Raw genomic sequence first — 17,373 nt, forward strand, 5'->3', positions numbered from 1 at the left:
TAGCAATTATAATTCTGACACTTCAGCCTTATTTGGAGACTAAAAAAGATAGTACATATAAAATACCCTGAAGTGTCTGACTTGGAAGACATTTGGCATTTGTTAGCTTCCTTTTCTTCTGATTCTTCCTTGTCTGCTTAGCTTATTAAGAAAACTCCAGGTACGAAGATGGCGGCGTTGTTGGAAGGAGTGTAGTCCCCTTCCTCTATGCCTGGGAGAGAAACTCGTGGATCCGCAGAGGAACAGAGCGAGGGGCCTACGATATTGCAACATTTATGAAAACAGGACATCAAAAATTGTAGGGGACATTGAAGGACCAGATGGTAGGGAGACTGCTTCAGGATAATAGGAGCCCGTGGATCAGCTTGGGACCAGGGAGGTTGCAGCCCCCAGGCCTGGTGCTCCTGGTTCTGCCTCAGGGTACCCGGGAGAGTGGAGTCACCACTCCCTCCCCGGACAACAAGGATTGAGCAGCACCAGGGGAGGCCTTGTTGCTTGAAGGCACAGAGGGGGCAGTGAGACTGAGGGATAGTCGCACAGGGGCTTCGAGTACCCACACATAGCCCTGGGAAGGTGAGTGCCCCCAGCCTGCTCAACCAGGGGCGGTTGAGTGCCCGCGCTCCCAACCCGGTGAGAGTGTGGTTCTGTGAAAGACCCAAACCCCACAGGCCTGAACAAGGAAAGGGCACGGGTGTTCGTGGGTTTCTGCAGCCTGCGGTGGTGAACTTTGGGGAGCGTGCACCCCTTCAGGATTCCCAACTCTCACACTGTGAACCTGGAAAGGATGCGGCACTTTGTGGGTTCCTGGAGCCTGCAGCGGGGAAATTGGAGGAAGGGTACAAGCCCTTGAGATCTCCAGAGCTTACACTGTGAATCCGGAAAAGACATGGGTGCTCTGTGGGCCCTGGAGCCCAGCAGACCGCAGCAGTGAGCTCCAGAGAGTGTGCTCTGGAGCGCCCATACCCACACCCAGGGTCCTTCTAGAAGGCATCACATCGGCTCTGGGGAGAGCCTCCAGCTAGCGCTGGGGACAGTACTCGAGAGACTGAGTACTGACTGGGAAGAGTGGAAAGCATTCCAATCTTCCAATCGCCCCTCAGCCTGCTGAAGCCAGCAAGACCAGAAAAACTGGTTTGGCCAGTTAGAAACCAACAAGAGGTTTTTTTTTCTTTTCTTTTGTTTTTCTGGCTGTTGTTTGATTGTTTGATTTTATTTTGTTTTTTAAGTAACTTTTTATTTTTTAATTCTTATTATTTTTATATCTCTCAATTCCTTATGTTTCTCTTCTGTTCATCCTAGTGCTATTCCTTCCATTCCAAATTTATCTCTCCTGCATTACATCTTCTGCTTTTTTTCCTTTTTTTTTGAGCCTGCAAGTTACTGGAAATTTGTATTATCTTTTGCTCACTTTTCTGACATTTTTTATTTTAATAGTATTTTGGTATTCTTTTTCTTTCTGTATAATCTTTTTGCTTGGCTGGTTATACTGTCATTTGATAGGTTCCCCCTGTTATCTCAGTCACAGTGTGTTGATAATTTACTGTCCTTCATTTGTGTACCATTAGTATACCACTCAAGGTTCTATACTCCTTATTCTTGTTTTCTAGATCTCATAGATTCTGCCACATGATTGTTGCTTTAATATTACTGTAAATAAGACCTAGCCCATACAATTGTAAATACTACACAACACACTTCCCAGATCTCAGGCCACTTTGAAATTTCCTGAACTCTATTATTGTGGGGGTTGTTTCTATTCTTTTATACACTACTCCTATTTACTAATCTTTATTCCCACCTTACCTCAGAATCTGACCTCCCACAGCCTCACAGCTTTCTAGATCCAACTAACAATCCTTTCCTCTCCGACAAGAGTCTTATCTTCTTTCCATCCTTTTTAAAACATGGGTAGTAGGGTGGAAGATCATGGTTAACACTATACATAGCCAAAGGATCTCCCATCTCTTCTCTACTGCTACTATTGTAAATATCATAGAATACTGTCTTGCTGTCTTAAACCATTTCACCTTACTCCTCCAACTGATCATAAAAAAGAGTAGGGGGAAGCTGTGAACACCAGGATACACGAAGGAGACTGCACCATGGAATCTCACAGGTATTCTACCACAGAAGTTCACACCATAAACGCAGGGAACCAGAACAGATCAATTTAAGAAACAGAGGCTAATAAAAAGAGTCTCACAAACAATGAAAAGACAAAGAAACAATCCCCAAATGAAGGGAAAGGAGGAGGCCTCAGAAAGAATGCTAAATGAAATAGAGGCAACTCAACCATCAGATATTGACTTCAAAACAATGATTATCAGGAAGCTCAATGAACTCACAGTGAGCTACCAGAAGCTACAGGGAAACTACAATGAACTCACTGCAAACTATATCAACATGAAAAAGGAAGTAGAAACTATCAACAAAGGCCAAGAAGAATGAAGAATACCATTTCTGAACTGAAGAACACAGTAGAAGGAATGAAAAGCAGGATTGATGAAGCAGAAGATTGGATTAGCGAGCTAGAGGACGAAGTAGAAAAAAAACACCCAGAAAGAGCAAGAAAAGGAAAAGAGGCTCAGAAAGAATGAAGAGGGATTATGAGACATGCAAAACAATATGAAACATAATAATATCCGTATAATAGGGATACCAGAAGGAGAAGAAGAAGAGCAAGGGATAGAAAACCTATTTGAAAAAGTAATGATGGAAAACTTCCCTAATTTGATGAGAGAAAAAGTTACACAAATCCAGGACACACAGAGAGTCCCAATCAAGAGGAACCCAAAGAAGCCCACCTCAAGACACATCATAATTAAAATGGCAAAATTTCAAGACAAAGAGAGAATATAAAGGCAGCAAGGGAGGAACAGGAACTAACATACAAGGGAGCTCCAATAAGGCTAGCAGATGACTTCTCAATGGAAACACTCCAAGCCAGAAGAGAATGGCAAGAAATATTCCAAGTAATGAGAACCAGAGGTCTGCAACCAAGGCTACTTTACCCAGCAAGGCTCTCAATCAAGATAGAAGGCCAAATAAGAAGCTTCCCAGACAAGAGAAGTCTAAAATAATACACCTCCACCAAACCAGCTCTGCAAGAGATTCTAAAGGTACTGCTTTAAGGAAAGGAAGGAAAAGAGGAGAGAGAGGGAGAGAGAGACAGAGAGAGAGAGAGAGAGAGAGAGAGAGAGTGAGAGGAACACACGTACATAAAAGACAATGAATAAGTACCTATCAATAATAACCTTAAATGTAAATGGATTAAATGCTCCAATCAAAAGACATAGAATAGCTGAATGGATAAGAAAACATGACCCACCTCAGGATAAAAGACCTGCACAGGCTGAAAGTGAAGGGCTGGAAACAAATTTTCCAAGCAAATGGACAGGAAAAAAAAAGCCGGGGTAGCAATGCTCATATCAGACAAAATAGACTTCCAAAAAAGGTCCATAAAGAGAGACCCAGAAGGTCACTTCATAATACTCAAGGGAAGAATCCACCAAGAAGACATAAACATTGTAAATATATATGCACCCAACATAGGAGCACCCAAATACATAAAGAAAATCTTAGAGGACTTCAAGAAAGATATTGACAGCAACACAATTATAGTGGGGGATTTTAATACCCCACTGTTGAAAATGGACAGATCTTCCAAACAAAATATCAACAAAGATATTGTGGCATTGAACAGTACCCTAGATGAAATGGACTTAACTGATATATACATGGCCCTCCATCCCAAAGAAGCTAAATACACATTCTTTTCAAATGTACCCGGAACATTTTCAAAGATAGACCACATGATAGGACACAAAACAAGCCTCAACAATTTCAAGAAAATTGAAATCATACCAAGCATTTTCTCAGATCACAAGGGACTGAAGCTAGAAACCAAACCCAAGGGAAAAAACCCAAAACACTCAAAATCATGGAGATTAAATAGCATACTATTAAACAATGAATGGGTCAAGAATGAAATTAGGGAAGAAATCAAAAGGTTTCTGGAAAAAAATGACAATGAACTCACAACAACCCAAAACTTATGGGACACAGCGAAGGCAGTCCTGAGAGGGAAGTTCATAGTGATACAGGCATACCTAAAAAAAGATAGAAATATTTCAAACAAACAACCTAACCCTACACCTACAAGAACTTGAGGAACAACAACAAAGACAGCCCAAAGCAAGTGAAGGAAGGAAATAACTAAGATCAGAGCAGAATTAAATGACATAGAGACTAAAAGCACAATTCTAAGGATCAATGAATCCAAGAGCTGGTTCTTTGAAAAGATAAACAAAATTGACAAGCCTTTAAGCAGACTCATCAAGAAAAAAAGAGAGAAGACCCAAATAAACATAATCAGAAATGAAAGTGGAGAGATTACAACTGATACTACAGAAATACAAAGGATTGTAAGAAATTACTGTGAAGAACTGTATGCCAAGAAATTTGAAAACCTAGGTGAAATGGACAAATTTCTAGACAAATATAATCTTCCAAAACTCAATGAAAAAGAAGCAGAAAGCCTGAACAGACCAATAACAGCAAAAGAAATTGAAGCAGTAATCAAAAAACTCCCAACGCACAAAACCCCTGGACCAGATGGTTTCGCAGGAGAATTCTACAAAGCATTTAAGGAAGAGCTAACCCCTGTCCTTCACAGAGTATTCCAAAAAATTGGAAAAGATAGAAGACTCCCAAACTCTTGTTATGAGGCCAACATCATCCTAATTCCAAAACCAGATAAAGACACAACAAAGAAAGAAAACTTCAGGCCAATATCGCTGATGAACATTGACGCTAAAATCCTCAACAAAATACTGGCAAACTGCATCCAACAATACATTAAAAAGATCATACACCATGACCAAGTGGGATTCATTCCAGGGATGCAAGGATGGTTCAATATTCACAAATCAGTAAATGTAATACATCACATAAACAAAAGCAAAGACAAAAACCACATGATCATATCAATAGATGCAGAAAAAGCATTTGATAAGGTACAGCACCCATTTATGATAAAAACACTCTGCAAAGTGGGAATAGAGGGAGCATTCCTCAACATAATAAAGGCCATATATGAGACCTACAACCAATATCATACCCAATGGGCAAAAATTAAAATCTTTTCCGCTAAGATCAGGAACAAGAAAAGGCTGTCCACTTTCACCACTTCTATTCAATATAGTACTGGAAGTTTTAGCCACAGCAATCAGACAAGAAAAAGAAATAAAAGGCGTCCAAACTGGAAAGGAGGAAACAAAACTGTCACTGTTTGCAGATGACATGATAATGTAGTCCTATAGACTCAGGCAAAAAGCTGATTGACCTAATAAATGAATTTGGCAAAACAGAAGGATACAAAGTCAATATCCAGAAGTCAAAGGCATTTCTGCACACCACCAATGAAACAGCAGAAGCAGAAATCAAGAAAAACATCCCATTTGAAATAGCAAAAAGAAAAATAAAATACCTAGGAATAAACCTAACCAAAGAGGTAAAAGACCTGTATTCAGAAAACTACGTAACACTGAGGAAGGAAATCAAGGAAGACACAAACAAATGGAATGTAGCGTGGTGATTAACACTATGGTCTCTGGAGTTAGACAGTTGGAATTTGAGCTTTAGTAATTACTAGCCTAGTTTTAGCTTATGAGCTCACTCAGTTTTCTCATCTGTATGTGAGGTGGTAACTATTTTATAGGGTCATTGTGAGAAGTATATAATTCATGCCACACAATTAGAGTAGTACCTGGTTCATAGTTAGTGCTCATAAAACCTTACCTGATAAAACGATTATTATTATTAATAATATATGAAGAAATGGAAACTTGAAAAAAATAAGCAATATATCTAAGGTAACACAGTTAATTGGCAGGAGAGTTGGGACTTTAACCAAGATATGGAATCTTCTGGCACTGGTTTCTTTCCTCTGTGTTTACTACTGAATTCTTCATGCATTATGGGGGTGAGGGACTGGAAAACTGAGTCATCCATTCTTTCTTGTTTCAAATTCCTTACTGTCATTTTCTTTTTGTTTCCTTACACTTAGAATTCTTGGATATTATCTGTCCAGTCATGGGCTCTATCTGTTAGACTTCACTGTGAGAGGTAAGCAGCGAGGTGTGGGATGTCCACAGCCCTGGCAGGTGGTGGACTCTCCTTGACACAGAGATATGGATGACTTATGGGGTCCCTTTGAATTCTGTCTACATAGATAGTCTGGAAAAATTAACATCCTGTTTCTATTAAAGTATACAGATGTTGCTACGCATCAAGAGATTTAAAAAAATAATAAGCTCTATTCTGATCCATTGATCGATGTGTCTGTTCTTATGCCAGTACCAGACTGTTTTGATTACAGTGGCCTTGTACTATAGTTTGATACCAAGTATTATGATCCCTCCTACTTTGTTTTTTTTTTTCTCAAAATTGCTGCAGCTATTCAGGGTCATTTATGGTTCCATAAAAATTTTTTGAAATGTTTGCTCTATATCTGTGAAATGTGTCATTGGTATTTTAATAGGGATTGCATTGAATCTATAAATTGCTTTGGGTAGTATGGACATTTTGATGATGTTAATTCTTCCAATCCATGAACACAGTATGTGTTTCCATTTATTTGTGTCTTTCTTAATTTCTTTCTTCAGCATTGTACAGTTTTATGAGTGTAGGTGTTTTACCTCCTTGGTTAGGTTTATTCCTAGGTACTTTATTTTTCCTGTTGCTATAGCAAATGGGATGTTTTTCCCCCTGATTTTTGTTTTTGATGTTTCATTGTTGGTGTACAAAAATGCCTTAAATTTCTGAATGTTGACTTTGTATCCCACTGTTTTGCCAAATTCACTTATTAGGTTAGTAGTTTCTTGGTAGAGTCATAGGGTTTTCTATGTGCACTATTATGCCATCTGTAAACAGTGACAATTACTTCCTCCTTTCCAATTTGGATGTCTTTTATTTCATTTTCTTCTCTGATCACTGTGGCTAGGACTTCTAATACTATGTTAAATAGAAGTGGTAAAATAGAGAGTCCAGGAATAAACACAAATCTCTATGATCAATTAACATTCAACAAAGGGAGGGCAGAAGCCTAAAATGGAGTAAAAATAGGCTCTTCAACAAATGATGTTGGGAGATCTGGACAGCTACATGCAAAAAAAATGAAACTTGACCACCAACTTACACTATACAAAAAAAAATAAACTCAAGGTGGGTAAAAGACTTAAATATAAGTCACAACACCATAAAAGTCCTAGAGGAGAACATAGGGAGGAAAATCTCAGATATTCCATGCAGCAGTATTTTCACCAATATGTCCCCTGGAACAAGGGACATAAAGGAAAGAATAAACAAGTGCAACTTCATCAAAATAAAAATCTTCTGCATGGCTAAAGAAAACATCAGCAAAATGAAAAGGAAACTGACTATATGGGAGAATATATTTGCCAATGATACCTCAGACAAGGGTTTCATCTCCAAAATATATAAAGAACTCACATGACTCCACTCCAGGAAGACAGACAACCCAATTAAAAAATGGGCAAAGGACCTGAACAGACACTTCTCCAAGGAGGACATACAGAGGACCCATAGACATATGAAAGGATGCTCAGCATCACTAATCATCAGAGAGATGCAAATTAAGACCACAGTGAAATACCACTTCACACCTGTCAGAATGGCCATCATAACCAAATCAACAAACATGTGTACACGAAGTTGTGGAGAAAAGGGAACCCTAGTACACTGTTGGTAGGAATGCAGACTGGTGCAGGCACTGTGGAAAACAGTAGGGAATTTCCTCAGAAAACTAAAAATGGAACTGCCTTTTGACCCAGCAGTTCCACTGCTGAGATTATACCCTAAGAATCCTGGAACACCAATTCAAAAGAACCTATGCACTGCAATGTTCATAGCAGCACAGTTTACAATAGCCAAGTGCTGGAAGCAACCTAAGTGCCCATCAGTAAGTGAGTGGGTGAAAAAACTGTGGTACATTTACATGATGGAATACTATGCAGCAGGAAGAAAGAAGGAGCTCCTACCCTTTGCAACAGCATGGATGGATCTGGAGAGCATTATGCTGAATGAAATAAGCCAGGCAGTGAAAGACAAATACCATATGATCTCACCTATAAGTGGAACCTAATCAACAAAACAAACAAGCAAGCAAAATAGAACCAGAGACATTGAAATAAAGAACAGACTGACAGTAACCAGGGGGAGGTGGGAGGGGATAACGGGGAAAAGGGGAAAAGGTCATCAAGGAACATGTTTAAAAGACACATTGACAAAGCCAAAGGGGGGTAGGATTGAGTGTGGTTGGTGGGGGTGGGTAGAGTGGGAGGGAGTAGTGGTAGGAAAATGGAGACAACTATATTTGAATAATAATTTAAAAAATCTGATAATAAAATTAAACAATAAGCTTATATATTTCTTGACGCTTCAATTTTTTTCCTCCTAAGAGGGAGAATACTTAAATTTTGGTGATCTCACTTGTCATTGCACACCCATTGGAGGTAGTGGGAAGAAAAGTTGTTATCTCCATTTGTCAGGGGTGGGGCTTGGGAGAGAAGTCCAATGTAAAAAGAACACAGGCTTTGGAGTCACGCAGATGAGGTTCAGTTGCCGGCTCCTTCATTTTCTGTTATGTGTTCCAAGACCCATTTTCCTCATCTGTCTAATGAGGGTAAGCAGAGTGTTGTTTGGAGGCCTAAGGAGATAATGCTCACAAAGCAAATAAACTGCATGTAAATGTGGCTGTTCTTGTGGTTTGTGTCTGGTGTGATTTTTCACATTAGCTCAGGGTCACAGTTAGGTGGGAACCCAGGTCTTGTCATTCCTCACTTAGTGCTGCATGAACTTCTTCACCAGGGTTTATTGTTCATTTACATTTTAAAATCCAAGTGCCTGTTTTGGACAGGTCATTGGTTCTGTGTTGTCAGCTGCCCACATGCAATGCCCATTATGTCAAAATTCCAAATTTACCTTGTGTCACAAGGCAAAGTTAATGTTAGTGAATCCACATGACCAACAAGGAATATAACACAGATTCTGTCAGGTAGCTTTAGGGGCAGCTTTTCTCAGAAAGTGAAAGCAGCAGGTGTTCATTGAATATTTACTGTGTGCTCAGCACTGTGTGAAGTAGGGGATACAAAAGAAACACTTACTTTATTTGTGTCTAGTAGGACTGACAGTGTTTTGGGGAAATGTGATGTTGTTGAAACCAGACATGATTAAAGACCAATAATAAACACTATGTGATTCAGTCATGTTAGTTACATGGGCTCTGATCTGGGCACTGTGTGGACTCTCATAGCCTGGTGGATCAAGAGACAAGAAACCAACACTTAAAGCCTGGTTTGATAAATGAGAATAAAGTTACTACAGGGAGTGCAGAGGAGAGGTTATGTGGTGTGTGTGGATTTGGGTGGTGGTGTGGGCTGCAGGGGAGGTGATGCTTAAATTGATACTGATAATAATGGGAGATCCTAGACAGAGGAGTACTGAGTGACAAGGGCAGAAAACCACACTTTTAAAGGCACTGAAAGGTGAGAGAACCTGGGGGTGATGAAGAATAGCATTTGTTCTGTATTCCTGCTGGTCTGAGCTTAGGGTTTACTGGGCTAGGGGTGGCAGAGCAGGCTGGAGAAGTGAGCAAGGGATAAGTTATTAAAGACATTGTGTGCCATGCTGAGGAGTCTGAGCATCAAGGCATTGGCAAGGGATGACCATATCAGTGTTTCAGAATGAGGAGGATCTTCCAGTAAAACAGGTGAGAAATAGGGCCTGGATCAAGTCTTAGGAGAAAGAAAAAAATGAATGAATGAATGAATAGTAGAGTGAGTAAATAGATGTACTCACTATGTTGTAGGAGTTCAGGGTAAGGGGATGTTATAGTGGGAATTTGAGGGACACTCTGTGATGACACCCTTTGAGTGGCCAGCCCAATGACTTGCCTATAGTAGACAGCCAGTAAGCTGGGTATTGAATGGCAATAGGATTTATGTGAGAGAAAGACTTAATGTGTGAAATAGCAAAGGAGACAAATCTAACTGGAAAAGAGTGGTACACATATACACACTGGCTGTACAATTTTTGGAAGACTTTGGAATGCTAGGTTAAGGAGTTTGAACTTAATTAATTGATAGGAAGCCATTGAAGATTCTTAAACAAATATTTTGACATTTTCAATTTGGATTAGAAATGTGTTCGTATTCTGGTCCTCTTTATCTTGGTAGTGAAGATATATCTGGTAAGATGACACTGGTTCTGATTCTTACATTTAATGGAAATGTGACAGAGACAGCATTACTTTGGACTGGGAAATAAAGTCAGATGAACCCACCTTGACTGTGGGGAGACTGTGGAATGTCCATTGTCAGATTATAAGGGGAGCTGAGGCAGAAATGAATGAGTGCCCACATGAGATTTTTGGTGATAACAGTCTAGAGAGGGATGGAGCGAATAGAAAGGCGAGAGAAACTGCTTGCCCTGTGGAGTCAGTAGGGGTAGTGAATACGTGGAGTGCATGGTCATTATCTCCTTCCATCCCACAGCAGGCATTAATTGACCCTACTGAGCTCAATGGTAGTCTTGGAGTTGTTAACACAGAGCTCCAGGCAACTGCTCTCAGTTGTTCACAGCTGGCTAACCTATCTGTCATGTCTGGAATAAGAAGTGAATGAAAAATAGATTATGATTGTACTCACGGTGCGAACCAATTTTACTTTTTCAGGTGGAACTTGCGGAAATCTGCGCCAGGAGTGAGCGTTATATTGGCACCGAAGGAGGAGGGATGGACCAGTCCATATCATTTCTTGCAGAAGAAGGAACCGTAGGTGGCATTGAGCTCTTTGGGAGGAGTATCAGCTAGGGGAAGTTCACCTGGAGAGGAAGGCTATGAGATCCCCAGGGTGCTTGGTTTGAGCAGCTTATTCTATTAAACTCTGTTGTGGGGTTGTATTTCCCAACTTCTTTGTAATTCACAGCTACCACCACTTCACCTCTTCTGTTTCATGTTGATCTCCATTCCCTTAAGCTTCCAGAATGGTACCTCAAGTCTGTTTTCCTCTTGTGCATAGGTTTTTTTTTTCTAATTCATTGTTAGGATGAGATTTCTCAACTCCCTAGTTATTGAGACCTCTTTTCCTTCTCTTGTTCCAAATCACTTCATCTCATGGCATTTTCATGTTGGTTTTAAACCCAAATGTTACTTTTCTTACCACATATATTCACAACCCCTCTTTTTGTAATTTACTCTTCAGTATCATTTTTCTGTGTCAACATTTTTGGGGCTTTAGTGGCGAGGAAAAGAATGTTGACAGTAACCCAGGAATGAATTCCTTAGCTGGATACCACTTCCCCTTGGCTATCACCTCCCTTAGGCAGAGCAGAGGTTTGGGTTGTTGGTCTTAAACTGCCCATCTCCAAAGTGGAAGCAGACATGTCTTTAAAATCTTTTCTTAGTTTTTCATTGGATTCCTACAGGCTTGGCTATTTTCCCAGAATACCTGGATTTTTCTTATTAATAGTATTTGTTGTTGATTCTCCTAAGCCAAAGGCATGAGGCATGAGTAAATTTGGTTTAATGCTAAGCAAATACTCTGGGTGTTTTGGATGAGACCTGACAAGCAGGCATAATGTTAACGTCAGGCAAGAGTCCTGATGTTGATGTAAGTTAGATACTGAATCTGAACAAAGTCCCAATTTGTTGGGCTTACAAAGCACTTCACTATCTGGCTCCTGCTTTACCCCTCCTACCTACCCTCTCACCACTCCTCACCCCTCAAACTCTAAGCAGCAGCTGACTTTCAATTCCCAAAGCTCTATTAACACCTCGTGGTGTTTTTCCACCTCTGCACTTGCCTATGCTCTTCCGTCTTCTTGACATCCTGATTTGGCAAAGAAACTGTTTGGCTGCCCTGATTTTGCTTATCCTTTAAGGCTTAGTTTAAATTTCCCTTTTTTTCAAAGGAGCCTACATTAGGCTGTATCTGATCAGGTGCTTCAAGTATGTGTCTGTATAGCACTTGCACCTTGCTACCATGTAACACAGACTGGAATGTACTTGTCCACTTGACTGCCTTTCCCACCAGGTTGTAAGCTCTGTGAGGACAGGGACAGTCTGTCCTGTTCACTGTTGTATCTCTAATGCCTAGTGTGGTAGCAGGAAGTTAGTAAATAATATTTGAGGGAATGAATGTGTTTTTAGGAAAAAGTTTACCAAGGTATATAAGTGCATAAATGGTTAACAATTTTCTGAATTCTAATACATCCTATCTTACGTGTCATATTTCTTCCAACAGGCCAAGTTAATTGAATTTAGTCCTCTGAGGGCAACCGATGTGAAACTTCCAAGTGGAGCTGTGTTTGTGATTGCCAACAGTTGTGTGGAAATGAATAAGGCAGCGACTTCCCACTTCAACACCAGGGTGATGGAGTGTCGGCTGGCTGCAAAGGTAGGGACTTGGCAAACTAGTGAAACTTAAGTAAGCTTTCTCTCATTCTTTTTCTCTTTGCTCCCTATTACTTTGTCTCTTTACCTAAAATTTAGGGAAACATTCTGACTGCAGCAATGTTCTAACTGAAAGTCTTTGGGTGAGCAATCCAATGCCAAACTCAGGAGATAAATAAGCCTATAGGAGTGCAACCTTTAGCTATTGGGAAGCTGTATGAACTTCACAGTTGTGTCTTGTAGGGTGGCACTGGGTCAAAGGGGACAGCTTATGTATGTGAGACACAGGCTGTGGTTTAGGTCTACGGGTGGAAAGATGGTTGGAGGTGATTGATGGGAAGTGACCAAACTGGTCTTGTTTCCTAAATAAAAGTGACAGCAGCCTCACCCCATGGTTCTGTTACATGCACCATTTTGTACTGGGCCATCACTGGTTACTTTAAAAATATGGGCCTGGTGTAACCCTCCCTGTGCCCAGAAGACTTCTATGTGTCTACTAGGGAAACCCAAGTCAGGGAAAGTCTTGCCAGTTCTTTGTTCCATGGTTTAGAAGACCCTAGCCAGTCAAGGCTTAAGTCTCCTTAGAAAGTATGAAGAACAGCATACAAAAGGTTACAGAACATAAGAATAGAGAGAGTAAAGAGTTAAAGTTATGGGGATAAAAATTCCCTTTGTAAATTACATAAATGTCTAACCACTATGTTGTATACCTGAAATTAACATAAAAATATTGAATGTCAACTATAATTGAAAAGTAAAAAAAAAGAGAGAGACAGAAAAGAAAAAAAGAAATAGAAGATGGTTATTATATGATCAGGTGGTATGTAACCAGGTGCTACAAAACATGACACACAAATTAAATGCTATGGAAGGTCCAGAAAAGCCTGTGACATGACTAGAAAGTTAGAGAGAATTGAGGCTGGCAGCTGGGGAGTGGAATCTGGGGAGCTCCACTGTGCTTCCTCCCAACCATTCTTCAAAAACCAGTTAGAAAGATGGTTTAGAAATTTAAATCTGCTCGGGTACTTCTCCTGCATAACACGTTTCAAAAGCTCCATTTCATTGGAGTGAAGTAAAAGTCCTCTTCAGCCCCTGGAGAGCCCTGCCAGATCCAAGGCCTGTGCACCTCATCTGCTTCCTCTCCCAGCGTCCCCCTCTCTCCCTTGCTCCATTGCACTCTGGCCCTGATGTTCACTCTTGCCTCAGTGACTTTGCACATGCCTAGAACACTCTTCCTCCAGCCCTCTTTGAAGTCTCAGCCTGCATCTCTCTCAGCAAAGCCTTCCCTGACTTCCTTATCCCCAGACTAAGGTAGGGCCCCTTTTGTATTTCGCATCTCAGTAATGGTACTATAACAATTGTTTAATGTCTGCCTTTTCTTTCTGATTTGATTTTACCTGAGAGCCAAGACTGTGTCCATTTTATATTCCTAATCCCTGGCATTGTGCTTAGGCTGAAGTAGGTACCAGGCAAACATTTGTTGAATAAATGAATGACTACTCCCTGTGTACCTGCCCAGTTTCACAGTTTTTTACAAGTGCATGTTGTGTGCCCAGCCCTGGGCTAGCCACTCTGGAGATGTGCAGGGTGCAGTTCTCCCCTTTAACTGACTTGCTCCTTCGCCCCTTACACTCACCCCCTGAGGTTTGTGAGGTTGAGGAGAGTAGAGATATGAAGAACCAGAAAAAAATGAGTTTTTTTTTCCTGGAAAATTTTGGAGTTAAACCTTTTTTTTTTTTAAATCATTTTCTTTTAAATTTAAAGTTTTTAAAATTTGGAATTTGCTCATATAATTTCAAAAAATTATGTAAAAGATGTGTTCTAATATTAAACTTGCATAGTATTTAATTAATATATATACGAGAAGAAGTAGTACAGTAAACTTTTCAATACCAAGGCTTCAGTGACCTTTTCTTTTCCTTTAGGAGAAGCTTCCTCTTTCAGGAGATGGAAGAAATTAGTGTCTTATTTGTTTGAGGGCTTATTCATGTTGGCTAGTTATTTTGTGGTCGATGACTAAGTGTTGCCTTCCTGAGGAGACCTCAGACATACACAACATTGTTTTCAAAGTTTTATCACGAAATTAGGTATCCTCTAAGAGATCTATACATGAGCTTAGAACAAGGATGAAAATGTAAAATGGCTTCATGTTGTGACTACTCTCTTGTAAAGATTCAAGAAGAAAGTGAGGAATAAAATGTTGATGCTGAGTCTCTGTAGGGAAAGTTGTCAGGACAAGGGGCATGTCTTTTGAGAGTTAACTATAAAAAGTACATCTCTTTTGAAAGCAGTAGCTGAAAACCTTAATTCACTGCAGAATCCCCTGTTCTTGAGGATGGCTTGTGAGTTTAACTGTATACTCCATATGTGTTTTAGAGGAACTTTGGTCAGCAAAATTGGCATCTGAATTTGGCTTTTTGCCTCATGCTCCTCACAATTGTAGATAAAACACATTGTTTTAAATACTCTGAATTTTTCTCTTTTTAAAGATATGTAAGGGAAAAAAGTGAAAAACTTTATTAAGGTGGAGAATGTTCTCTAAACCATGTTGCAGCAAATCACTGAATCCAAGATTATGTATAAAGAGGAAATAAGGATAAAACTGCTAACATGATCTACACACACAGATCTTCATGTTGAGATTATGGTTTTGCCTAGGAATATGGGCTAGAATTCTGCTAAGCATATATAATACCTTACACCATAGTTCCATTTTCCCATTTTCAGTAATTTGTGAATGAATATGATTTTTGTTTGGGAATGGTCTCATTAAATCAGGAACTAAACTCCCATATTAAAAAGGTAAAGAAGCTTGTCTAAATCTGCACAAACTTTGTTTTCAGACAATAAAACGAAGTGTCAATGGAGAAATGCCTTCTCAGGATAGTGTTGAAAATGAGACTGACTAGATAAAGTTGCATATGCCAAAACTGTAATGAATAACGATTTTCTTCTTCTTTTTCCTCTCTACACCTCTATTTTGACAATAAGTACCTTTTATTCTAAGTACAGGGAAGTACACTAAATCAGTAAAGGTGGTTTTACTTTGTTTTGCCTTAATGTTGATAGTTTCTTCTATTCTTTAAAAAAATCTTATTTAAGTTGTTAGTATACAATATTATATTAGTTATATTAGTTTCAGGTATAAAATATAGTGATTTGACATTTTTATACCTTACAGTGGGATCACCGCACTAATTCTAGTAATCATCCGTCACCATGCAGACAGCATAGCATTATTGACCATATTCCCCTTCACTTGTTTTACTCATTTCCTTACCCCCTCCCTTCTGGTAACCATCCCTTTGGTCTTTCTTCTATTCTATTCCTTTTTTTTTTATTCTTCACCCGAGAATATGCTTATTGATGTTTTGAGAGAGAGAGAGAGAGGAAGGGAGGGAGAGAGAGAGGGAGAGAAACATCAATGTATCCATGTGAGAGAAAAACATTGATTGGTTGCTTCTTGCATGCACCCTAACTGACCAGGGACTGAACCCACAGCCTAGGTATGTGCCCTGACTGGGAATCAAACCCTCAACCTTTTGGTGTATGGGACAACACTCTAACCTACTGAGCTACACTGGTCAGGGCTCTATCTTTTATTCTTAAATTTTCTTTCTCTCCCTCTCTCTCCTTCCCCCTCCTTTTTTTCCAGCAGGTTCCAAAAACTAATTAATGGGACATCATTAAAAGTCAGTCTTGTAGAGCCATTTGGACTAAATAAAAACAAACTCAACAGAGATTTATAATCATCACTTGCGTAAATGATACTTTTAACAATTAATTTAATTTATTTTTTATTTAATCTTTATTGTATTTTTTTCCACTACCATTTAGTCCCCTTACACCCCCCTTCCTCCAGCAATCACCACACTGCTGTCCCTGTCCATGAGTCCTTTTCCCCTTTTGTTTAATCCCTCTGTCCCTTAAGCCCCCTCCCATTAGCTGTCATCCTGCTCTCCATCTATGAGTCTGTCCCCATTTTCCTTGTTAGTTCAGTTTGTTCATTAGATTCCACATATGAGTGAAATCATATGGTTGTATAAATGATACTTTTAAGTGAAGCACATTTTTATGTTCTTAAATTTACAAAGTGGCCAGACATCTTTGATGAGTACAAAATTTTTCATATTTTACAGGTATTCAGTGGCTTAAACTTTTCCAGAAATGTTTTATGTCTATAAAAGAGAATATCCTTTAATTATATTGAGGGATAACATGTGTTATGCCTCAATAATAAATATGGGAAATCAAAAAGGGAAGAGAAATTTTAGTGCTGCTATTTGCATACTCTGAGCTCCTTGTGGCAACGTGTGAAGCAATGCAGTTTCATGTGGTCCTTTGACACTTCAAGGAAAATTTATGCTGTGATTTCTTACAGAGCCCATTTGGTCAAGGGCCATGACACATCCAGTTTTTTTTTAGCTCCTGCTACTTAGTGGTCAATATGGAACTTATTCTCTGTCCAGCGATAGACTGTGAGGAAAAGTGGGCATAACATTCTCAGGGCTTTGGCAGTTTCCTTGAATGTGAGTGAGGAAAACCCAAATACCCCAGAATGTAGCCAGTTTTACTGAGACTGTTGATTCAGTCAAGCACACTCTGCCAGAACTCTAGTGTGGAGTATTCCTAGCCTGGTAAGTCCAAGCTGCAGGGCAGAGGATGCACAGACTGGGGAATAGGGTTGGTGTGTGTGGTGGACCAGGTGGCGGCAGGGCCTTCAGTGCTGTGCTGAGGATCACCCAGGCTTGGTCCTGAAAGCGGCAGGAGCCACTAGTGTTGTTAGCAAGGTTTTTTGGAAATATTAATCTGGCAGCAGGAAGACAAGTGGGTCTTAAATTGTCAGTGAGTATGGGATAAAAAGGGAGGGATATGAGGGATGCTATGACTGGACATACTAA

The 17,373-nt window shown here is 39.8% G+C and overlaps 1 protein-coding gene across 1 annotated transcript in view; it reads left to right on the forward strand.

Annotated features, from left to right (window-relative positions):
• Positions 1-17,373, forward strand: part of GALK2 (galactokinase 2) — a 120,228-nt gene that overhangs the window by 61,089 nt on the left and 41,766 nt on the right. Inside the window, exons 6-7 of the mRNA XM_045822329.1 lie at positions 10,754-10,852; positions 12,324-12,476. Coding sequence (XP_045678285.1) covers positions 10,754-10,852; positions 12,324-12,476 — 252 coding nt within the window. The remainder of the gene's footprint in view (positions 1-10,753; positions 10,853-12,323; positions 12,477-17,373) is intronic.

The sequence above is a fragment of the Phyllostomus hastatus genome, unplaced genomic scaffold, assembly GCF_019186645.2.
Source record: "Phyllostomus hastatus isolate PE091 unplaced genomic scaffold, TTU_PhHast_1.1 phas_scaffold_501, whole genome shotgun sequence".
NCBI classification, from domain to species: domain Eukaryota; kingdom Metazoa; phylum Chordata; class Mammalia; order Chiroptera; family Phyllostomidae; genus Phyllostomus; species Phyllostomus hastatus.